A 17725-nucleotide genomic window follows, 5' to 3' on the forward strand; every position below is an offset into this window, starting at 1 on the left:
CTGTTCCTCATCACCGTTTGATCCCTCACAGCTACTCACATCCTTCCCAGTCAGCTGGAAGTGAGATGCGTTGAAATGTACGTAGCTGCTGGGAAAAGTCCGACCCAAGAGCTCATGTGGTTGTGGGCCCAGCAGAATAAAACTGTAGGGGATCTGCTGAAGGTTCTGGATGAGATGGGTCACGCTCGAGCCAGGAGTCTTTTCCAATCACAAGGTAACATCTTCATCGTAAGACTCTAATTCTGGTTGTTGTGTTTCCCTGTGCGAAAATGTACAGTACCATGCTAACTGTTGGCTATGCCAAAATAGCTACTCTACTTATTGTAGACAGTAATTTACTAAATAAATAAATATTTTTAAAAGGCAAAAAGAGTCTGAAAAGTATCATTTACAGTAGGGCTGCACGATAAATCGCATGCGATATTAAATGCGCATCTTGTCAGTAAAGACGGTTCTGTAATCAGCGGTAAATCTCCATCACCTGCGGGTTACTGACAAGATGCGCATTAAATATCGCATGCGATTTATCGTGCAGCCCTAATTTACAGTATAATTTATTGTTTTATTAGTAGTGGCAAGTAAGTAACTACACTGTAAAAAAACTTAAAATAATTTGTTACCCTGCTGACTAAAATTTAAGTTTAAGTCAATTAAAATATCCAAGTTGTCACTTACTTAACATTAAGTAACGTAAAACTTCAAGTTGACAAAATTTAACATTTTTAGGCAGTGAGGTAACAAATTATTTTAAGTTGAAACTATTTTTTTTACAGTGTAATATATAGGTGGAAACTATTGTAGGGGTTGTTTACATTTTACTGCCTCCTTTTAGCTTCCTCTTTTAAGTCATAGAAGCTACAGTATCTATACTATATAGCATTATTATAAAGTATATTTTAATTTAAAGAGGAACCCGACAAACCTAAATATGCCGTGAACTGTAGTGAAGCAAAACAAAACATGTGATTTAAATAACCACAGCTGTGCATGTAAACCACAGTGCAGTTCTAACAATCGTATCACCCGCAAAACCACAATTAATCGGCACACAACTGAAACTGCTAGTGATACTGCTATGAAACCACTGTATAACGAACCTTAACCAAACATATTTAATTATTTTCTAGACTCCTGCATGCTGAAGTCATCCTCGCCCACTCTCTTTGCCACGGTAATGTCTTTTTTGATTCTGTTATCAACCTACAGATTTTTAAAGCAGATGCTGGTCAGATGCTTGACTTTATTCTGGTTTAGGTGTGTTAGAATACAAAAAAATGTGCAGTCGCTAAATGAGCAGTTTTGGTTTTACTTATTTAGTTACATTATGTATAGATATTATGTTTTCACAATCACCCTGTATTTTGTATTTTTAATTTTTTATTCAGCATCTGCCAAACACTGAGGAATCCTGTCAAATCTCACCTCTTAATCCAGAGTCTGTTTCTGTTAAAGGTAATTTGTACAAGTGCATTTAAAATTGATTTTCACATGTGTTTGTGTCAGTTAGCATTATTGTACATGTAGCTGTGTTCAGTACTAACTGTAACTGTCTTAATAGATATTAGGTGGAAATTTCCATTTTTACTTTGAGTGGTTTCATAAGGATATGAGATTAAACCTTATTTGTCCATCTCAGGTGAAAAACAGAAGTATTTCATCACATATAATGACGTCATAGAGGGAACGAGACATTTCCACCAGGACTTAAAAATCGGAGCAAGTGCATTCACCGAGGTCTACTGCGGAAAATGGGGAAACAGGTCTTTTGCTGTGAAAGTTTTTAAACAGGTCATAGTCTATTAATATCTCAAAACGTTACGCAAATCATCTTTTTACAAATTGTGCGCAGAGCAAGTACTGACCTAGTGTTAATTTTCACATACTTTTTTTTTTAATTTTTTTTTTTACATTAATCGGCCATTCTATTATTGTGTTTTTTTCTGGCAATTGTTCTATTATATATTAATAATAAAACAATATAATAAAAAATAAAAGACCATTATAAAATTGTTTATTATTATTGTTATTATTACATTCATCTTCCATTATATTATTGTATGTTCTTTTCTGGCAATCGTTCTATATTAATAATAAAATAATATAATAAAAAATACAAGAACATACTACTACTACCACTAATAATGTACTAATTATTTAATTAATTGCTGGACATTATTTTACTATAGAAAATGGGGAAACATCTTTTGCTGTGAAAGTTTTTGTACAGGTCCTAACTAATTCATATCTGATTTCACATACATATATCATGCTGTTTTGAAAAACACTGATCACATTTTGTATTATTTTAACAGGGAAACAAAGCTAATTGGAAGGCATTGTGGGAAAAATTCACCAAAGAAATTGAAGTTCTACAACTGTAGGTTCAGTAAATGGTTGCTTGATCATATTCCAATGACTTTTCAAATGGTGTTTATCATTTTTCCACGAATCTCATTTTTGTCTGCTTAGCTACCAGCATCCTAATATCTTGGAGCTATGGGGCAGCTTTTCAGAAGCAGATCGCTTCTGTTTAGTTTATCCGTACCTTCATAACGGATCACTGTTCCACAGACTTCATGAGGTAAATCATCTGCCAGCAAACTGTAACATGTTTTATCATAGCAGTCTAAAGTTGAAGTTTTTTTATACTCTTGTCACAGGAAGTTCAGAGGCCTCTATCATGGCAGGAAAGGCTGAACATCATCAAAGGCACCGCAAAGGCAGTCAACCATCTACACACTGCACAACCGTGCATGGTTATTTGTGGAAACATTACGAGGTGCCAGTGTGAAGCCATATCTACAGCTTCTAGATGCCCAGTGAAGATGATACATTGATACATTGCTTGTTTTGTGTTGTGTTGTTTACAGTTCAAACATACTCTTGGATGAGCACCTGCAGCCCAAATTATCAGATTTTGGATTAGCTTGTCTCAGACCTCACTCTGTCGACCAGAGCTGCACTATAGTCATGGATACAGCTTCTCATAGCAACCTTTGCTATCTCCCAGAGGAGTACATCCGTGATGGCAAGCTGTCAGTCAAACTTGACGTGTACAGCCTTGGCATGGTGAGTGCAGCATCCTGTTTAAAAAAATGATATCCGGAGCCAGGTACAATTTGTACAAATAAAGATTTATGTCTGCATTTTAATGCTAATGATTCAGCTGCAGAATACTGGCTATTAAAATGTCTTTCTCATTTACTACTGGCCTGTCATGATTGGCCCAACATAATTCAGCTTTTTTTTCCCCCCCTTACATTTCTTTTAAATTTTCTTTTTATGCTTGTAGGTTATATTAGAGACATGTACTGGACAGAAGGTGAAACAAGAGTCAGGAAAAAGCCTGTTTTTGGTAAGAAGTAAGAATCTACTTGAGGAATAAAAAATGTTACTTGCCAAAACAATATAGACATATCACTTTAAAGTGGTCATATAAATAAAATGAATTTTACAAATATCTGACCCTAATATATATATATATATACATACACAAGAAACTTGGAGACAGATTGACAGATCATGTGACACTGAAGACTGAAGTAATGATCACAGGAATAAGTGATATTTTAAAATATATCCAAATGAAAATTATTATTACTACTACTTGTTTTAAATTGTAATATTATTTAATTATAAATAGTATCATTACTATTTTCATTACATTTTATTTGTATAATTTCATTATTTAATGACTTTTTTTTTTTTACATTGAGTTTTTTTTTAATCCGTTGATATAATTCATACTTTACATTAAAGGGATAGTTCACCCAAAAATGAAAATTCTGTTATTAATTACTCCCTCTCATGTTGTTCAAACCCGCAAGACCTTTGTTCATCTTCAGAACAAAAATTAAGATATTTCTGATAAAACCAGAGAGCTTTCTGACCCTCCATAGACAGCAACGCAACTACCACGTTCAAGGCTCAGAAGGGTAGTAAAGACATCATTAAAATAATCGTGGTACTGTCGTGGACACGTGTTCACTGGTACGGAAGAGAAGAAATGGTTGAATAAAGTCATTATTTTTGTTTTCTTTGTGCACAAAAAGTATTCTCGTAGCTTCATAACAACCAGTGATGTCACATGGATTATTTTAACAATGTCTTTACTACCTTTCTGGGTCTTAAATGTGGTAGTTGCATTGCTGTCTATGCAGGGTCAGAAAGCTCTTAGATTTCATCAAAAATATCTTAATTTGTGTTCCAAAGATGAACGAAGGTCTTACTGGTTTGGAACGACATGAGGGTGAGTAATTAATGACAGAATTTTCAGTTTTGGGTGAACTATCCCTTGAATATAATTTATAACAGAACTTTGCCTTTCACTATCTAATGCCATTGCATTTCTTTAGAGAGATGTACTGCATTCAGAGTTTGAGGAAAAAGGCTCGGTGGATGCCTGTCTGCGGTTTTTAGATCCCAAAGTTGAGCACTGGCCTGCTGCTGTGGCACTTTGTCTGCTCCGAATCGGATTAGAGTGCACAGGCAGCAAAATGCGAGTCAGGCCGAGCATGGAAATGGTTTGTAAATATTCTCATTTATGCAAACATGTACACGTATAAACTTATATAAACTTAATTTTATTCCTCTTCAGGTGCTTCAGAGACTAAACCAACTTCTTCCCATGCCTGCACTGCCTGAGGACCAGCCGCACACTCTAGATGATACAGTCCCTCTTCAGCAGCCGTACAATGGCCACAGTCCGCGTCTAAGCTTCCCCATTGAAGTTGATGAAATGTACAGCCCACTGGAGGAACTGCAACCTCACAGAGTTCCCAATCTGACAGAACCCTGTGAGTGCAGCCAGTCTGAGGTCACTTTCTTGAGTGTTGGAGATCCCAACTTGTCGCATTCCCTCAGGGAATGTCTTCAGGAAAATGACAGAGTGGTTTCAGCATCACAAAGTTTGCAGTCAGACTCTGCAGCTCGCCTGGACTTATATGGGAGCTGGCCTGTGGAGTGTAGCTGTAGCACTGGAACCGAAGCCCAGGGGTGTGAGGACTGCTGTGCGAATGGCTTCAGTCAGTCTGTTTTATATGTAACTCTAGGCAAGTAGAGGCAAGGGAGCATTCACAGGGAAATCTGTCTAGGAAGTGTCAAACTTCTTTGTCAGTACAAACTAAATTATGTTCAAGCAGGTTCAGAATTAATATCCAATATTTTTCTTTTTCAGACGATGATGCCCAGCCCTCTCAGAATGGCATCTCAAATCCAGCAAAAGAGAAAATAAGGAATAAAATTAATCTGTACAACCAGGGGTTAATAAAAACGGAAGAACTTCTTTCGCTAAAGTCAGAGTGATTCAGCAATAGGTTGGATATCTCCACAAAAAAATTCACTCTGTGATTTTTATCAGCAGTGGGGAGTGTTGGAGCTCATTTTGTTTGAACGTTTGTTTGTTTGTGCTGCTTTTAAAAATATTTGAAGATATTTTAACTGTATTTCTATATTTATCTGCTTCTAAATATACATAACTTATTCTCAAACTGAGTTTTTAACATTAAAAAGAAGATAAAAAGTGGATGTGAGGATACTACCAAAATTATTAAAAATATTAACCACAATATATTTTACGCAGACCTGCAACTACTGTCACTTTGGAGGGTAGAGATAATAGTTTATTTTAGCCTGTTACTTCTTTGTAATTCGTTAAAGCAATTATTTCAAAGAGTACGATCTGTCAGAAACACTTCCCGGTGTTCCCACTTCCTTATAGTGCCTACAAATCTCCACGCTTCAGTGAAGCTCTCTGTACGTTTGTTTTTGACGACTGGATTAATTGAGGAAACACAAGGGGCTTTTGATCTAATCTATGTACGTACAGATGTTTAAAATAATGTACAATGTTCAAACCATAATTAAAGAAACAAATTAAACTTTACGGAGACTTTTATTTTGGGAATATAAAATTCCGCGGCCACACTAGACTTTTTTTCTTTTCTTTTTTTTTTATTACAAAACTTGTAGAAACATACAGAAACAGGGAAGCGAGACATGAATATATTCCAACAAAAAGCAATTATAAACACAGAAAACAAATATTCTGTATTTGCATGCCAAATTAATTATTATCGGTCACACTAGACTTCGAGCATTGCGAAATTCGTTCGGACAGTGCTGCGAAATATAGGATATGACATCACGCGCCAAAATATCCTCACTAGTCATGATTATTTTCTATTTCAGTGATTACAATCAGTCACACGTATAGTTAATCAAGTACACACAGAATGTCGCTGCGAACGCGAAGTACCTTGCTTGAAAAAACCATAACTGGTTACATTCTGTCAAACGGTGTGGATGACGATGTAGAAAACGAAGATGAAAAAGAGGAAATACAAAAAGAATTTTTGGACAAGAAGGAGGTGAACTCTGTCTCATCTGGAGGAAAAATGTTTAAGTTCTCCGTGCCGGCGTCCAAAGAAGGTATATTAGGCTAACTAATAAACAGACAAACTTTCAAAGCAGCTATATGCTGTTTAACCCATTTGTTTCCTAACTAAACAATTTTTGGCTAAATGAAATATATATTCACACTGCAGTCTTTTGTCTGAAGTCTTTCGATTGTCATAGTAACAACACAAATGTGTGGTGGTTCAGCGTATAAGAGTTGTTTTAAAAACTTAAAATCGGTTACGTTTTCAATGCTAAATAAATAAGTTACTTAATTGTAGTTATTTAGTTCTGGTCAACCGTCCACCCCCCCCCCCCCCCCCACCACCATTTAGTTAGTTTACTTAACATTCTAAGTACATTAAATTAATTACCAAACGAATACAAATACCAAACCAATTCGATGCACAAATATGAATTTAGTAAACCTTGCCATGTAATTCTGTAAATGAAAAAAGTCTATAATGACATTCCCAATATGTTTTAAACGTTTTTTTACAATTAAACTCATGGAATATGATGCATTTGATTCGTATTATAGTCTGATAATTTAAAATACTTCAGATAGAGGTATACGACATTTACATTTTATCCATATTTTATTGTTTTCTAGATGAATGTTTGCTGATGCCGTTATTCATCTTTTTAAATGTATATTATGCAATAGGCCTAAATATTTAGATTATTGATTGCTGTCTTTTTGATAACATTAAGAAAAGACAAAAAGGTAAAACGTAGTTAGCATAATTATTGCTAAATAATGACGTTACCATGTTAATGGAGGAGTTGAGGGGCTCATTGGCGCCCCTTCAGCTGGTGGTGCCCTAGGGCCTAGGCAACTGCCTAGTTCTCCTATGCCTAGAAACTTATTTATTATATTTAGAGCGTACACTTTTACAAGTAAAAGTAACATAAACTTTACATTGTTACATGTTAAATTCTCTTGCTGTTGCATCTCATACCTGAAAGACAGACTAAGCTGTTGCAATTGTAAATCATTTTCATCTTTTGCAGTGTCATTCATGGCTTGTAATGAGACATACAGGGTTAGGAGCCGTTTTCACCTTTGTGATCCGTGGTGGGAGGTAACCTGCACAGTTCGCCGTGGCAATAAGCGCAAGTTTTCTACCATCCCCTCCAGCTATCCCTCCTACAAGTCTCCACACCAATCTGAGTTCAGAGGACCAGTCACTTGTGTCTCTTTTTCTTAAAGCATGTGGCGCAAAACCGGGGTTTGTTATGAGCTTTATGGACTTTTTGTCCACAAACAGACACGTGGTGGAGCTTATCAATGTGCTGGATGCACTGCAGGATTTTGACGATTCAGCACCAAAGCATAAAGCTGTGGCTAAAGAGGTCAAGTCAAATGTCATTAACTCAGGTTGGACCACTCATCATATATTTTCATAATACTTAGAACAATTTAGCACTTTCAATAACTTATTGAAGGACCACTCCAACGTCTGCTTAAGTAGATTGTATTTGAAGTGATCTATCCACCTTGTTCTTAAATGCTGAAGTAAGCTTATGGGCGAGACTTCCAGTTCATTAGCCACTATAGGGAAATAACTTGCATCGCAACAAATGTAATTGAGTCCCAAATGAATGGTAACCTAGAATTATTGCTGTTGCTTACAGGAGGGACTGTCAGTTGATCAATGAGGTTTGCTGCAAGCATTATTCAGGTCATGTTACAAAGTAAGTAAAATCATAATACTTTCAATTTTATTGGTTCCCTTTTTAACAGTTTGTATACATATTTTGTTTCTGTTAGGACTCATGAAAATAAAATATACTTTCAAGTGGGGGATAAAGTTTGCTGCACAAAGAATGGCTATATCTCAGAAACAGATAATGAGAACATGCAAGAAGAGCCTGCACATGATGTTGCTGGAACTTCCCAAGATATTCCAAGTACCCAAAGAAAAAATGAACAGAAGAAAATGAAACAAGAAAGAATGTGCAATGGGGAAATTTTCTTCATTAAAGCGGTGAAGTGTTTGGAAAAATGTCTTGATTTGAAGTTTTATTGGGTTTTTTTACAATGCCAAAAAGTCTTTAATCTGAAATATCCGATGTTAAAGTAAACTGACATCAATTTGTGAGCAGTTAGAGTAATTACATGAATTTGATTGTTGCATTTTTATGATATTTTACATCCAATCACAGGATGTAACTGAGGAGGATATGGGAGCAAGATGCAAAACAAGACACTACTTGACCCTAGATGATGAAAACGGCCGTGTGGTGACTTCTAACTACAGTGAACTACAGAAAGAGTGTAAACTGCGCCATGCTTGGGCAAGAACCATTCACACCTTTCAGGTCTCCAGTTCACACATACACTCTGGATGCTTTTTGTTTAAGAATTAACACCTAGTATTAGCATCTGTCTCTAATCATGTTTTGTCTTCACTTTAGGGCTCGGAGGCTGAAACAATTGTGTACGTTCTTTTGAATACCTTTGTTCAAAACTGGCAGCACGTATACACTGCAGTGACACGCGGTCAGAAGCGTGTGTATGTGGTGAGTAGAGACCGTGATCTAGAAGGAGCCATTGAGAAAAGGATCACCCCTCGTAACACGCGATTGCGTGGCCGTGTCAAGGAGATTGTTGCCCAACAAGATTCTGAAGACTCTTTCACGCAGTCTGATTGCAGTCCAGTCTCAAAGCGCCACAGAGCGAACTAATAAAGGTGACAGAGTAAAACATCTGTAAATGATCAAAAGTACATTGATATTGTTTTTAACCTATGACCTACTCTTGCTCTAGCAAACCACTTCAGAAGAGCCTCTATTGGAAAGCACAAGCTGAAGCTCCAAATCTCACAGCAAGGAGCTTCCCTGACAATTCCTAATTCAAGATCTAATTTAAACCAGTGCAAATACAAAGTCTCAGGATGTTGACTTTAAAACAAATATGCTGTAAATTGAAAGAAACGATTTAATACTCTGCACTATTTCTATTTCAGTAATCATATAATCAATTTTCTTTTTATTATTGTTAACGTTCTGAAATTAGGTAGTCTTAAGAATGCGTTTGTATAACTGATTATGCTATTGACATTATGATTGGCACTGTCTCCCCCAGGTATATGAATATTCCTGCATGTGATAATTATATGCTTATAATGTTCCAAATATTAATCATGTGAGTTTTTTTGTGTTAAGTTTGAATTATGCTTTTTATTACAATGACTGGATATTCAAACTGTTTTTGATGGCATGTTTTTATTTTATTTTTTATTATAACTTGACATTTCAGCACAATTATCAAGTCACAATGAACATTAAATAAATATTAAGAATGATTAAAATAATTTATGTTGATTTCTGTGTTAATCACATTTCAAATACACTCGTTCACGTTATTATCTTTGTGCTATTTTTATTCTCCCTTTGGTTTGTTATAAAAAATATAAGTTGCAGCTGCAGATTTATCGAGCTTGAAAGATTACATTTGGGACCAGAAAGAAAATGATAATAATTACATATATAATTATTAGTTTAATATAGGCTTATTTAGTTTTTGTTTAACCTTTTTTTATAATATTATAAAATACGTTTTGCATGCAACTAATAAATAAAAATGAAATTATTTTTTTCCTCTATTCCTATAAATGCATTTTAGTTTTTGAATAATATGCCTGACACTTCTGTTTATTTTTGACTTGTTAGTTTAGTGATTACATTGACAGGAAGCTGCAAATAAACTGATTGGACTTTTATTTTGGCGTAATGCGATTTGGGTATTGTTGACTGTTTACAGTCACGAGTTAAGAAAATGAGCCGCGAACTGTCGAAATCTTCAAACATGGCGCTGCAAAGTCCCACCGCTGGATTAAAAACCATAACTGGTTACATTTTACCAGAACGTCACATTGTACAATCAAACCAAGAAGATGTTTCAGAAAGTGAAGATGAAGAAGAGGAAACGCAGCCTGAGTTTCTGGACATGAAAGAGATGGATTCTGTTTCATCTGGGGGAAACATGTTTAAATCTTCTGTGCTAGCGTCAAAAGAAGGTGAAACAACACATTTACTAACAAATATTTGTTATTCTTTGGTTGTGTATTTGTTTAATGATCACAAGGTCAGAAAATGAAACAGTTTTTGCAACAGTATCACACTTAACAAGTAAACATAGCTGTGGATAGAAAATACATCAAATGTTTTTTACAGTTTACTTTGCTAGTCAGGTAACCATGTTTACGTTTTACACGGTTGCAGGTAACATAGAAACCATGTTTATATTTTGCATTGTAATAAGAAACAAAGTATCCATGTTTACATATGCCGTTTTTTATGAGGTAAATTGGGGGTAAAAGTATTCATCATAAAACATATGAAATGTTATACTTTTTGTATTTTGTATGTCATAATGTATTTCCCCGTGGACTGTTATCTTCTTGTATGACATTTTTTTCACTTTCAAACATGTTTGCTTACTTTGTAATTTCCTCTCTTAAATTGTAATTGTAATTTCTTAAACTGTAAAACAATTGTATTTAAAAGCTCTTCATTTTTTATATTTTGAATAACCTGTGAACACCAAAATAAGCATGGCACATCACTGACCTGCCAGTAGTGATAGATTTGTTTATTATTTACTTTGTTACAGGTATCTTATTGTACAATCTACCTGTTACAAGAAAACATAATCATGTGTAAAGGTTACGTAGTTACAAAGAAGCCTGTTTACAGTTTTCACTGTTAAATTTAATCTTATTTACAGATAATGTTGTTATAAAAAACGTTTAGTACAATTCACACTGTTATGTCTAAATTCAGTTCAAATCAACTTGTCATTTTGTCTCACTTTTTCAAGATAAGTAAAGCTTATTTGTACTCTTGTCACTTGTATTATTTTTGTTTATATTCATATAGTATTTGCTTAGGGACCAAAAGGCCTCATGCTTGTCTTATCTTCTTTTGCAGTGCCATTCATGGCCGGTAATAAGATGTATCGGGTTGATGGCCGTTTTCCCCTCCATGATCCCTGGTGGGAGGTTACCTGTACAATTCGCCAAGGCCGGCACAAAAATTATGTCAAAGGCTTCCCCTCCTACAGACTCCGCACTGATCTGGGAACAGAGGGCCGGTCACTTGTGTCTCTCTTTCTTAAAGCATGTAGGGCAGAACCTGACTTTGTTAACCTGTTTATGGAGTGGTTGCCTAACGACAGACATGTGGAGCCTGTCAATGTGCTGGACATCCTGCAGGATTTTGAAGATTCATCTCCTGAGAATAAAGCTGTGGCTGAACAGCTCAAGTCAAAAGTCAATCGCTCAGGTTGGAAATGTATACCATGTTTACTTCTAGAATTTGTATGACACGTAAAGTGATTTTTGTTAGAATATTCAATTTTGCAACAATTCAAAACATGTTTTGTCGTAAAACAAAGACACAGAAGACCCTGGGGACAGCCAGACCTGAAGTAACTTCCTAGAGCTTAATCTGATGCCTGAACCTTAAATATACACTTCTGCATGCATAATGAATATGAAAAAGTGATACTGAAATCATAATCACATCCCTGTTCTTTAAACAAAACAGCGGCTTGGACACACATGAGAGTTGCCAGCTTGTACCCTGAAATCATGAAATACTTACCAACATTGCTGCCAGGCCAGTTTATAGACATAATAAACAAAGGAAGGATGGAACACATGCCAGAAACTTCTGAACGAGATGATTCTACTACACAAGAACAAAGCAATGCAAATGTATTGGCCAAACTTGAGGAGCTCATTAAAACTGATGTTTGGAAGCTGGGCTTCAATTATGTAAGATGGCTACTCTGGTTGTTAGGTTTTAAATCTTAAGCTTACTTTATTTCCTGCATTATTTAGTATTGTTTATATGAATATTTATCAAACTTTTTCAACAGATCATGTTTAAAGAATTACATCTGGTCCGGTGTGAAGCACAAATGGAGGCCTTCAAGCTCTGTCATTTATTTTGGAGTATCCCAGTGCTGCAACGTAATGCCTTGCTGTTGTATACAGAACTGAAAAGACACTGCAGAGCCACTGGTAGCACATACGCCGACCGGGAGCTGCTGGAGAAGAAGATATCGAATGAGACGGGACATCTGGGTGCCTGGGAAGCTTTACGTTTTCTTGTGGAGCAGGGGGTGCTTAAAAGAGAAGGTGACAGGGTGGCACTTCGGAACCTCTTCGGCTACGAGAAAGGCATTGCCGAATGCTTGAGAGGCCTGGTTGAGGGAGACCCCTGGAAGATCCACTTGGATGTGAGAGAGGTTCTTCGCGAAGCTCAACTAGATAGACTAAGGGCGAAGGCCCGTGAAAAACACAGTTTGACTCATTCAAGGAAATCTAAGGCTGACGCAAAAACGTCAGTCTCAGAAGCACAAAATGACATTGTTCAGGAGGTTAAGGTTGAGCAGATGGATCTTGCTTTTCCCCAGCCTGGTACTTCAAGCGTGGTCCACCACAATGGAGAAATGACAACATGTGATTCTCCTAAGTCCTATGAAATTACAAAGCTCACCATTAAAGAGGAAAATGTATCTTCAGACTCGGACTCCTCAAATGACTCCACTTACTTCGACATTGATCCCTCAACTATAGAGTTAGACCCCGATCAAGTGCGAGCAGCAGAAATGATGTGCGCCAACCCGGTGACCGTGATCAGTGGGAAGGGTGGTTGTGGGAAGACCACAGTGGTCAGCCTGGTGTTTAAGGCGGCCATGGAGCAACAGACAAGTGACAGAGAAGAGGTGCTGAAGGCCTGTGAGGACTTTCAGAATGACTCTCAGGGGTCCAGTAATGGGCTGCTGTCAGATGTTCACGGGGAGAAAAAAGATAATGAAGGTAGTGACAGTGATGAAAAGCCTGAAGAGGTTCTCCTCACTGCTCCTACAGGAAGAGCTGCTTCACTTCTTACCAAGAGAACCGGTTTCACTGCTTATACTATGCACCAGGTATCTGCGTAACCTAACATAACTTTACATTACATAGAATTTCCTAATATAACCTTACATAACTTAAAAATTTAAAATTACATAAAAACATAGAGTAAAAAAATACACTAGATACAATTTAATAACAACTTTACATGGTTTAAACAATAGATGACATTATATTTCAAATCTTACACTTCTGCAACATAACATTTGATAACAGTGTTACATAAAAATTGTACACTACATAACAATACACAAATTAACATATATTTACACTACATAACATGTCATAACAACTTTACATACAACTTTGTCTTTCACAGCTGCATAACATTTTAACAGTTACATGTCTTAAACTTTACATTAATTACATGAAATGTCATAATGTAATAATAATAATATAACTTTACTAACTTAAACATAACTACATTACATAGTATTTCACAGCATTATATGATTTATAGATAATTTCAGAATTTAATGATAATTATTGTATTACATTTGTTTTTACAGTGGAACATTGCATTTTATAACATACTGTTACATATACATAACATTACTCTACATAATAATTTTCACAGCATTATATGATTTATAGATAATTTCAGAACTTAATGTTAATTATTGTATTACATTTGTTTTTACAGTGGAACATTGCATTTCATAACAATGTTACATATACATAACATTACACTACATAATATTTCATGAAATTACATGATTTAAACAACATTTACATTTACTTAAACAACATAACTTTAGAATACATTTCATACGTCACACTTGTACAAGGTTTGTCAATGGTTAATGCACTTTTGCTGTTTTAACATCTGTTTCAGTTGCTATAAATACCTTGTATTAGTTACGTGTATTACGCAAAAATCCCCTTTCTTTTAGGTTTTATGGAGTTTCATGAACACAAAAAAAGATCCAAGTGGAAATCCTCAGGCATGGAAGTTCTCGAAGGTGCAGGTGCTGGTGGTCGACGAGGGGAGCTTGGTGTCTGTTCAGATCCTTCACTCTATTCTCAGCATGCTTACCAAACACGCAGAACTCCAGAAGTTCATCCTTTTGGGTAAAGGCATATTGCATGCATAATATTTTCTTATTTAGGGCTTTTTTTAAATGTATTTTATTGGCAACATTATTCTACAGCTTAAGTAACTTCCTGTATTACTATTAAACAAACAAAAACATTTATTTGTGTCTGCAGGAGATGTGAGACAGTTGCCCAGCATTGAGCCTGGAAACACACTGTACGATCTGTTTGAAGGTCTCAGGAAGGTCCGGTGGGCTATTGAGATGCGGACCAACCATCGTGCCGAGTCTGAGCTCATCGTCAGAAACGCTGGACTGTGAGCAGATAGTTTGTATTCTTAAATGTTTTATGGGGTTATATAAATTTATACAAACTTCCTCATTTTAGTTCCTGCTGTGTGTGTATGTGTGTTTATGTAATATGGACTCAAACCTTTATTAATTTATTAATTATACTGTTGTTATTTCCATAAACTTTCAGCATCTCAGAGATGGGTAAAAAAAAATATTACAGTCCTCTGGAGTTTGATGCCACTGTAAACATGATGAGACCCTCCAAAGTGCCATCTGACAAAAGGTTCATTTTTGTCAAAATCTGTGGTGAAAATGATAGATTTGGTAAGTGAGCAGTTATGAAATATGTGAAAATTTTGGATGTTTTTTAGTGCATTTATTCTTTTTATAACACTTCGTTATTATAAGCTGGAACTGTAGGATGATGTGTGGTATTTACACTGTGACTGTGCCTCAGAAGCACATCAATTGCTCATGCAGTAAAGGTGTGAACCTGATGGCCCATACAATCAGAATAACAAAAGAAACACACTTAGATCACATTTTGGTTCCTGTATGTCTAGCATATTGCAGGTTTTCAATGGATAGTTCCTGAAAATACACTTCCTGTCATCTGTGACCCATTCGACACCTTGGGTTGAGATCAATCAATCAATCCAGAAGCTACACAGCCATCTTCAATACATTTCACTCCTCACAAGCACCTCAGTGCAACTTTATTGCAATTAGAATTCGAATACATTGTTGAAATGCCAAATGGGCAAAAAGGTCTGTATTTGAAGTTTATTTAATCATATTTTGCTGCATAGACCTCCAGGATGCCATTACATTCTTACTTAAGGAAGGTCCTGGACTGGAGGATCATAAATTGTCACAGTTTGTGGCTTTCAGGAGGTAAGACGGATTACGCTTTGTCACGCTATGCTGAGATGACAGTCTTTTTCAGCAAATGTTGATCTTGAAGCTAAAATTGCTGTTCTTATTGTTCACAGGAAGGACTGCGAGTTGATCAATGAGCTTTGTTGCAAACATTATTCTCAACATATTACAAGGTGTGTAAATAGAAGAAGTTAGATTTATTACAACTAAATAAGTAGGACACTTTCTTTTTTTGTTAATATAAACATTTTAAATTTTCCACAGCTTTATAGGTTACATTTTTAGCAAATATTTTGGTGTTAATATTCAGTTTCATTCATTTCAGGACTTCCAAAAACAAATTGAACTTTCAACCAAATGATAAAGTCTGCTGCACTAAGAATGGCTACGTCACAGACCATGATAAGAAGAAAGAAGTGACTTCCTTTGATACTACCAGAGCTGTACAAGATAGCGCTCGATCTTCCCATGATAATGCCGGAAATCAGACTCAAAATGAACAGACGAAAGAGAAGAAAGAGCGACTGTGCAATGGGGAAATTTTCTTCATTAAAAATGTACTGATGTTTTATTTAGCAATTTATATATGTTTTCATTTAATAATCCCCAAATTCTGACGTGAGAAATAGAAAAAGTATTTTTATGTTTTTAAATTCTAAATGCTTGGTTTTGAGAAAGCACATGAGTAATTATTGATTCATTTAACTTGCCATTGTTATTCTACATCAATCACAGGATGTGACTAAGGAGGATGAGGAAAAAGGACGTAAAATGATACGCTACCTGACACTAGATGATGACAATGGATGCGTGGTGACTTGTAGCTACAGGGAGCTACAGAGAGTGTGTAAACTGCGCCATGCTTGGGCAAGAACCATTCACACCTTTCAGGTACTGATCCTTTTTGTTCATGTATGGCCCCATTCACACCTGACATCAGCATTTGTCTCAGCTTCATGCAGCTTTTTGTTTTCTCACTTTAGGGCTCAGAGGCCGAAACTATTGTGTACGTTCTTGGAGACAGCAGTGCTCAAAACTGGCAGCACGTATACACTGCAGTAACACGTGGGCAGAAGCGTGTGTATGTGGTGGGTAGAGAGCATGATCTAGAAGGAGCCATCAAGAGATGGATCATCCCTCGTAACACACGATTATGCCGCTTCGTCACGAACGTAGTTTCCCAACAAGGTCCTGAAGACTCTTTGACTCAGTCTGCCTGCAGTCAGAATCAAGTAGAAACTCCTGTGAACCACGGTTTCGGCCCTTCACAGTCCACACCAGTGGCCTCACAGACCCCTAGTCGCCACCACTCGAAGCTCTCCAGACCTTCATGTGTACGCCACCTCTATGAGGATGAAAATGAACGAAGCCATCAAACGTCCGATATCTCTTTACAAGATGATGTAGCATTCAGTCAAGCCTACTCTTGGTCGCCTATGGACAGTTGCTCTGAGCCAAGCAAAGTGCAGAATGAAAATGCATCCGAATTATCCAATCATGTTGAAAATGCACCATTGTTAGAAGCAGTCAGCTCTCCCTCGAATGAATACAGTAGGGGCTCTAAACGGTTCATTCCTGTGGACATCTGCTGTACACCAACTAAACAACCAAAGGTAATGGATGCACTAGAACATCTGGAAATGATTATGTAACAAAAAATTTACTAAATGTTTGATAGATGAAGATCTCGGTAAGCTTTACTTGCCACATGCACATTGGTGCAAGGGCATTATAATTGTGCAATGATGAAGAAATATGTATTTACACAAATAAATGATAAATTAAATAAGATGCAGCAAAGCAATGAAATAAAAAGAGCAAACAGTTGTCCATGTAATATCAAACACTCAATTGAATATGCAGAAATAATCATTTTAATGGGCTGATGTGTCAGATCTTAAAAATTAATTGCCAATTATTTTCAAAATGTGTAATATAGAATGTCCATGTGATATTATTGGAAATGTAAGTCCTATACTAAAGGTTTTTGGCTGAATGTGCATAACATTCTGTCATCTCATCTCCAGCAAACCACTTCAGAAGAGTCTCCGCTGGGCAGCTCAAGGCTGAAGCTTCTGTCCATTACCAGTCCCAGCCCCAAATCCGGCAGGCAGCTCTTCCCAGACAGTTCATGTTCTCACAGGGAACAGCCTTAGCATGGTCAGTGCCAAGACCAGACATGCCAAAGCT

General features: G+C 36.4%; 2 protein-coding genes and 1 long non-coding RNA gene across 4 annotated transcripts in view; all 3 read left to right on the forward strand.

Moving 5' to 3' along the window:
* The window catches only part of LOC107655599 (interleukin-1 receptor-associated kinase 3-like), a 6677-nt gene extending 780 nt beyond the window's left edge, over window positions 1-5897 (forward strand). The window contains exons 2-13 of the mRNA XM_016443146.1: window positions 32-214; window positions 1128-1171; window positions 1386-1452; window positions 1637-1788; window positions 2313-2377; window positions 2470-2581; window positions 2661-2779; window positions 2871-3069; window positions 3293-3355; window positions 4356-4523; window positions 4598-5051; window positions 5177-5897. Of these exons, the coding sequence (XP_016298632.1) occupies window positions 32-214; window positions 1128-1171; window positions 1386-1452; window positions 1637-1788; window positions 2313-2377; window positions 2470-2581; window positions 2661-2779; window positions 2871-3069; window positions 3293-3355; window positions 4356-4523; window positions 4598-5051; window positions 5177-5304 (1754 nt within the window). The 3' untranslated portion in view covers window positions 5305-5897. The remainder of the gene's footprint in view (window positions 1-31; window positions 215-1127; window positions 1172-1385; window positions 1453-1636; window positions 1789-2312; window positions 2378-2469; window positions 2582-2660; window positions 2780-2870; window positions 3070-3292; window positions 3356-4355; window positions 4524-4597; window positions 5052-5176) is intronic.
* Window positions 5898-6144: 247 nt separating this feature from the next.
* Window positions 6145-17725, forward strand: part of LOC107655598 (DNA helicase B-like) — a 12547-nt gene continuing 966 nt past the window's right edge. Inside the window, exons 1-13 of one of the 2 annotated variants that reach the window (XM_016443145.1) lie at window positions 6145-6429; window positions 7411-7777; window positions 11953-12182; window positions 12287-13342; window positions 14222-14399; window positions 14538-14679; window positions 14844-14980; window positions 15466-15550; window positions 15649-15708; window positions 15861-16092; window positions 16271-16426; window positions 16519-17148; window positions 17563-17725. In XM_016443145.1, coding sequence (XP_016298631.1) covers window positions 7636-7777; window positions 11953-12182; window positions 12287-13342; window positions 14222-14399; window positions 14538-14679; window positions 14844-14980; window positions 15466-15550; window positions 15649-15708; window positions 15861-16092; window positions 16271-16426; window positions 16519-17148; window positions 17563-17691 — 3177 coding nt within the window. In that variant the 5' untranslated portion in view covers window positions 6145-6429; window positions 7411-7635 and the 3' untranslated portion in view covers window positions 17692-17725. Of the gene's footprint in view, window positions 6430-7410; window positions 7778-10156; window positions 10422-11334; window positions 11689-11952; window positions 12183-12286; window positions 13343-14221; window positions 14400-14537; window positions 14680-14843; window positions 14981-15465; window positions 15551-15648; window positions 15709-15860; window positions 16093-16270; window positions 16427-16518; window positions 17149-17562 lie in introns of those variants that run through there. The other variant, XM_016443144.1, reaches the window with a different exon arrangement.
* Window positions 7800-9631, forward strand: LOC107655600 (uncharacterized). The gene is made up of 5 exons (XR_001630462.1): window positions 7800-8094; window positions 8171-8387; window positions 8566-8721; window positions 8818-9092; window positions 9170-9631. It is a non-coding gene; the product is annotated as an uncharacterized LOC107655600 (long non-coding RNA).

This window comes from Sinocyclocheilus anshuiensis, unplaced genomic scaffold (assembly GCF_001515605.1).
Source record: "Sinocyclocheilus anshuiensis isolate Anshui unplaced genomic scaffold, SAMN03320099.WGS_v1.1 scaffold916, whole genome shotgun sequence".
In the NCBI taxonomy this organism is placed as follows: Eukaryota; Metazoa; Chordata; class Actinopteri; order Cypriniformes; family Cyprinidae; genus Sinocyclocheilus; species Sinocyclocheilus anshuiensis.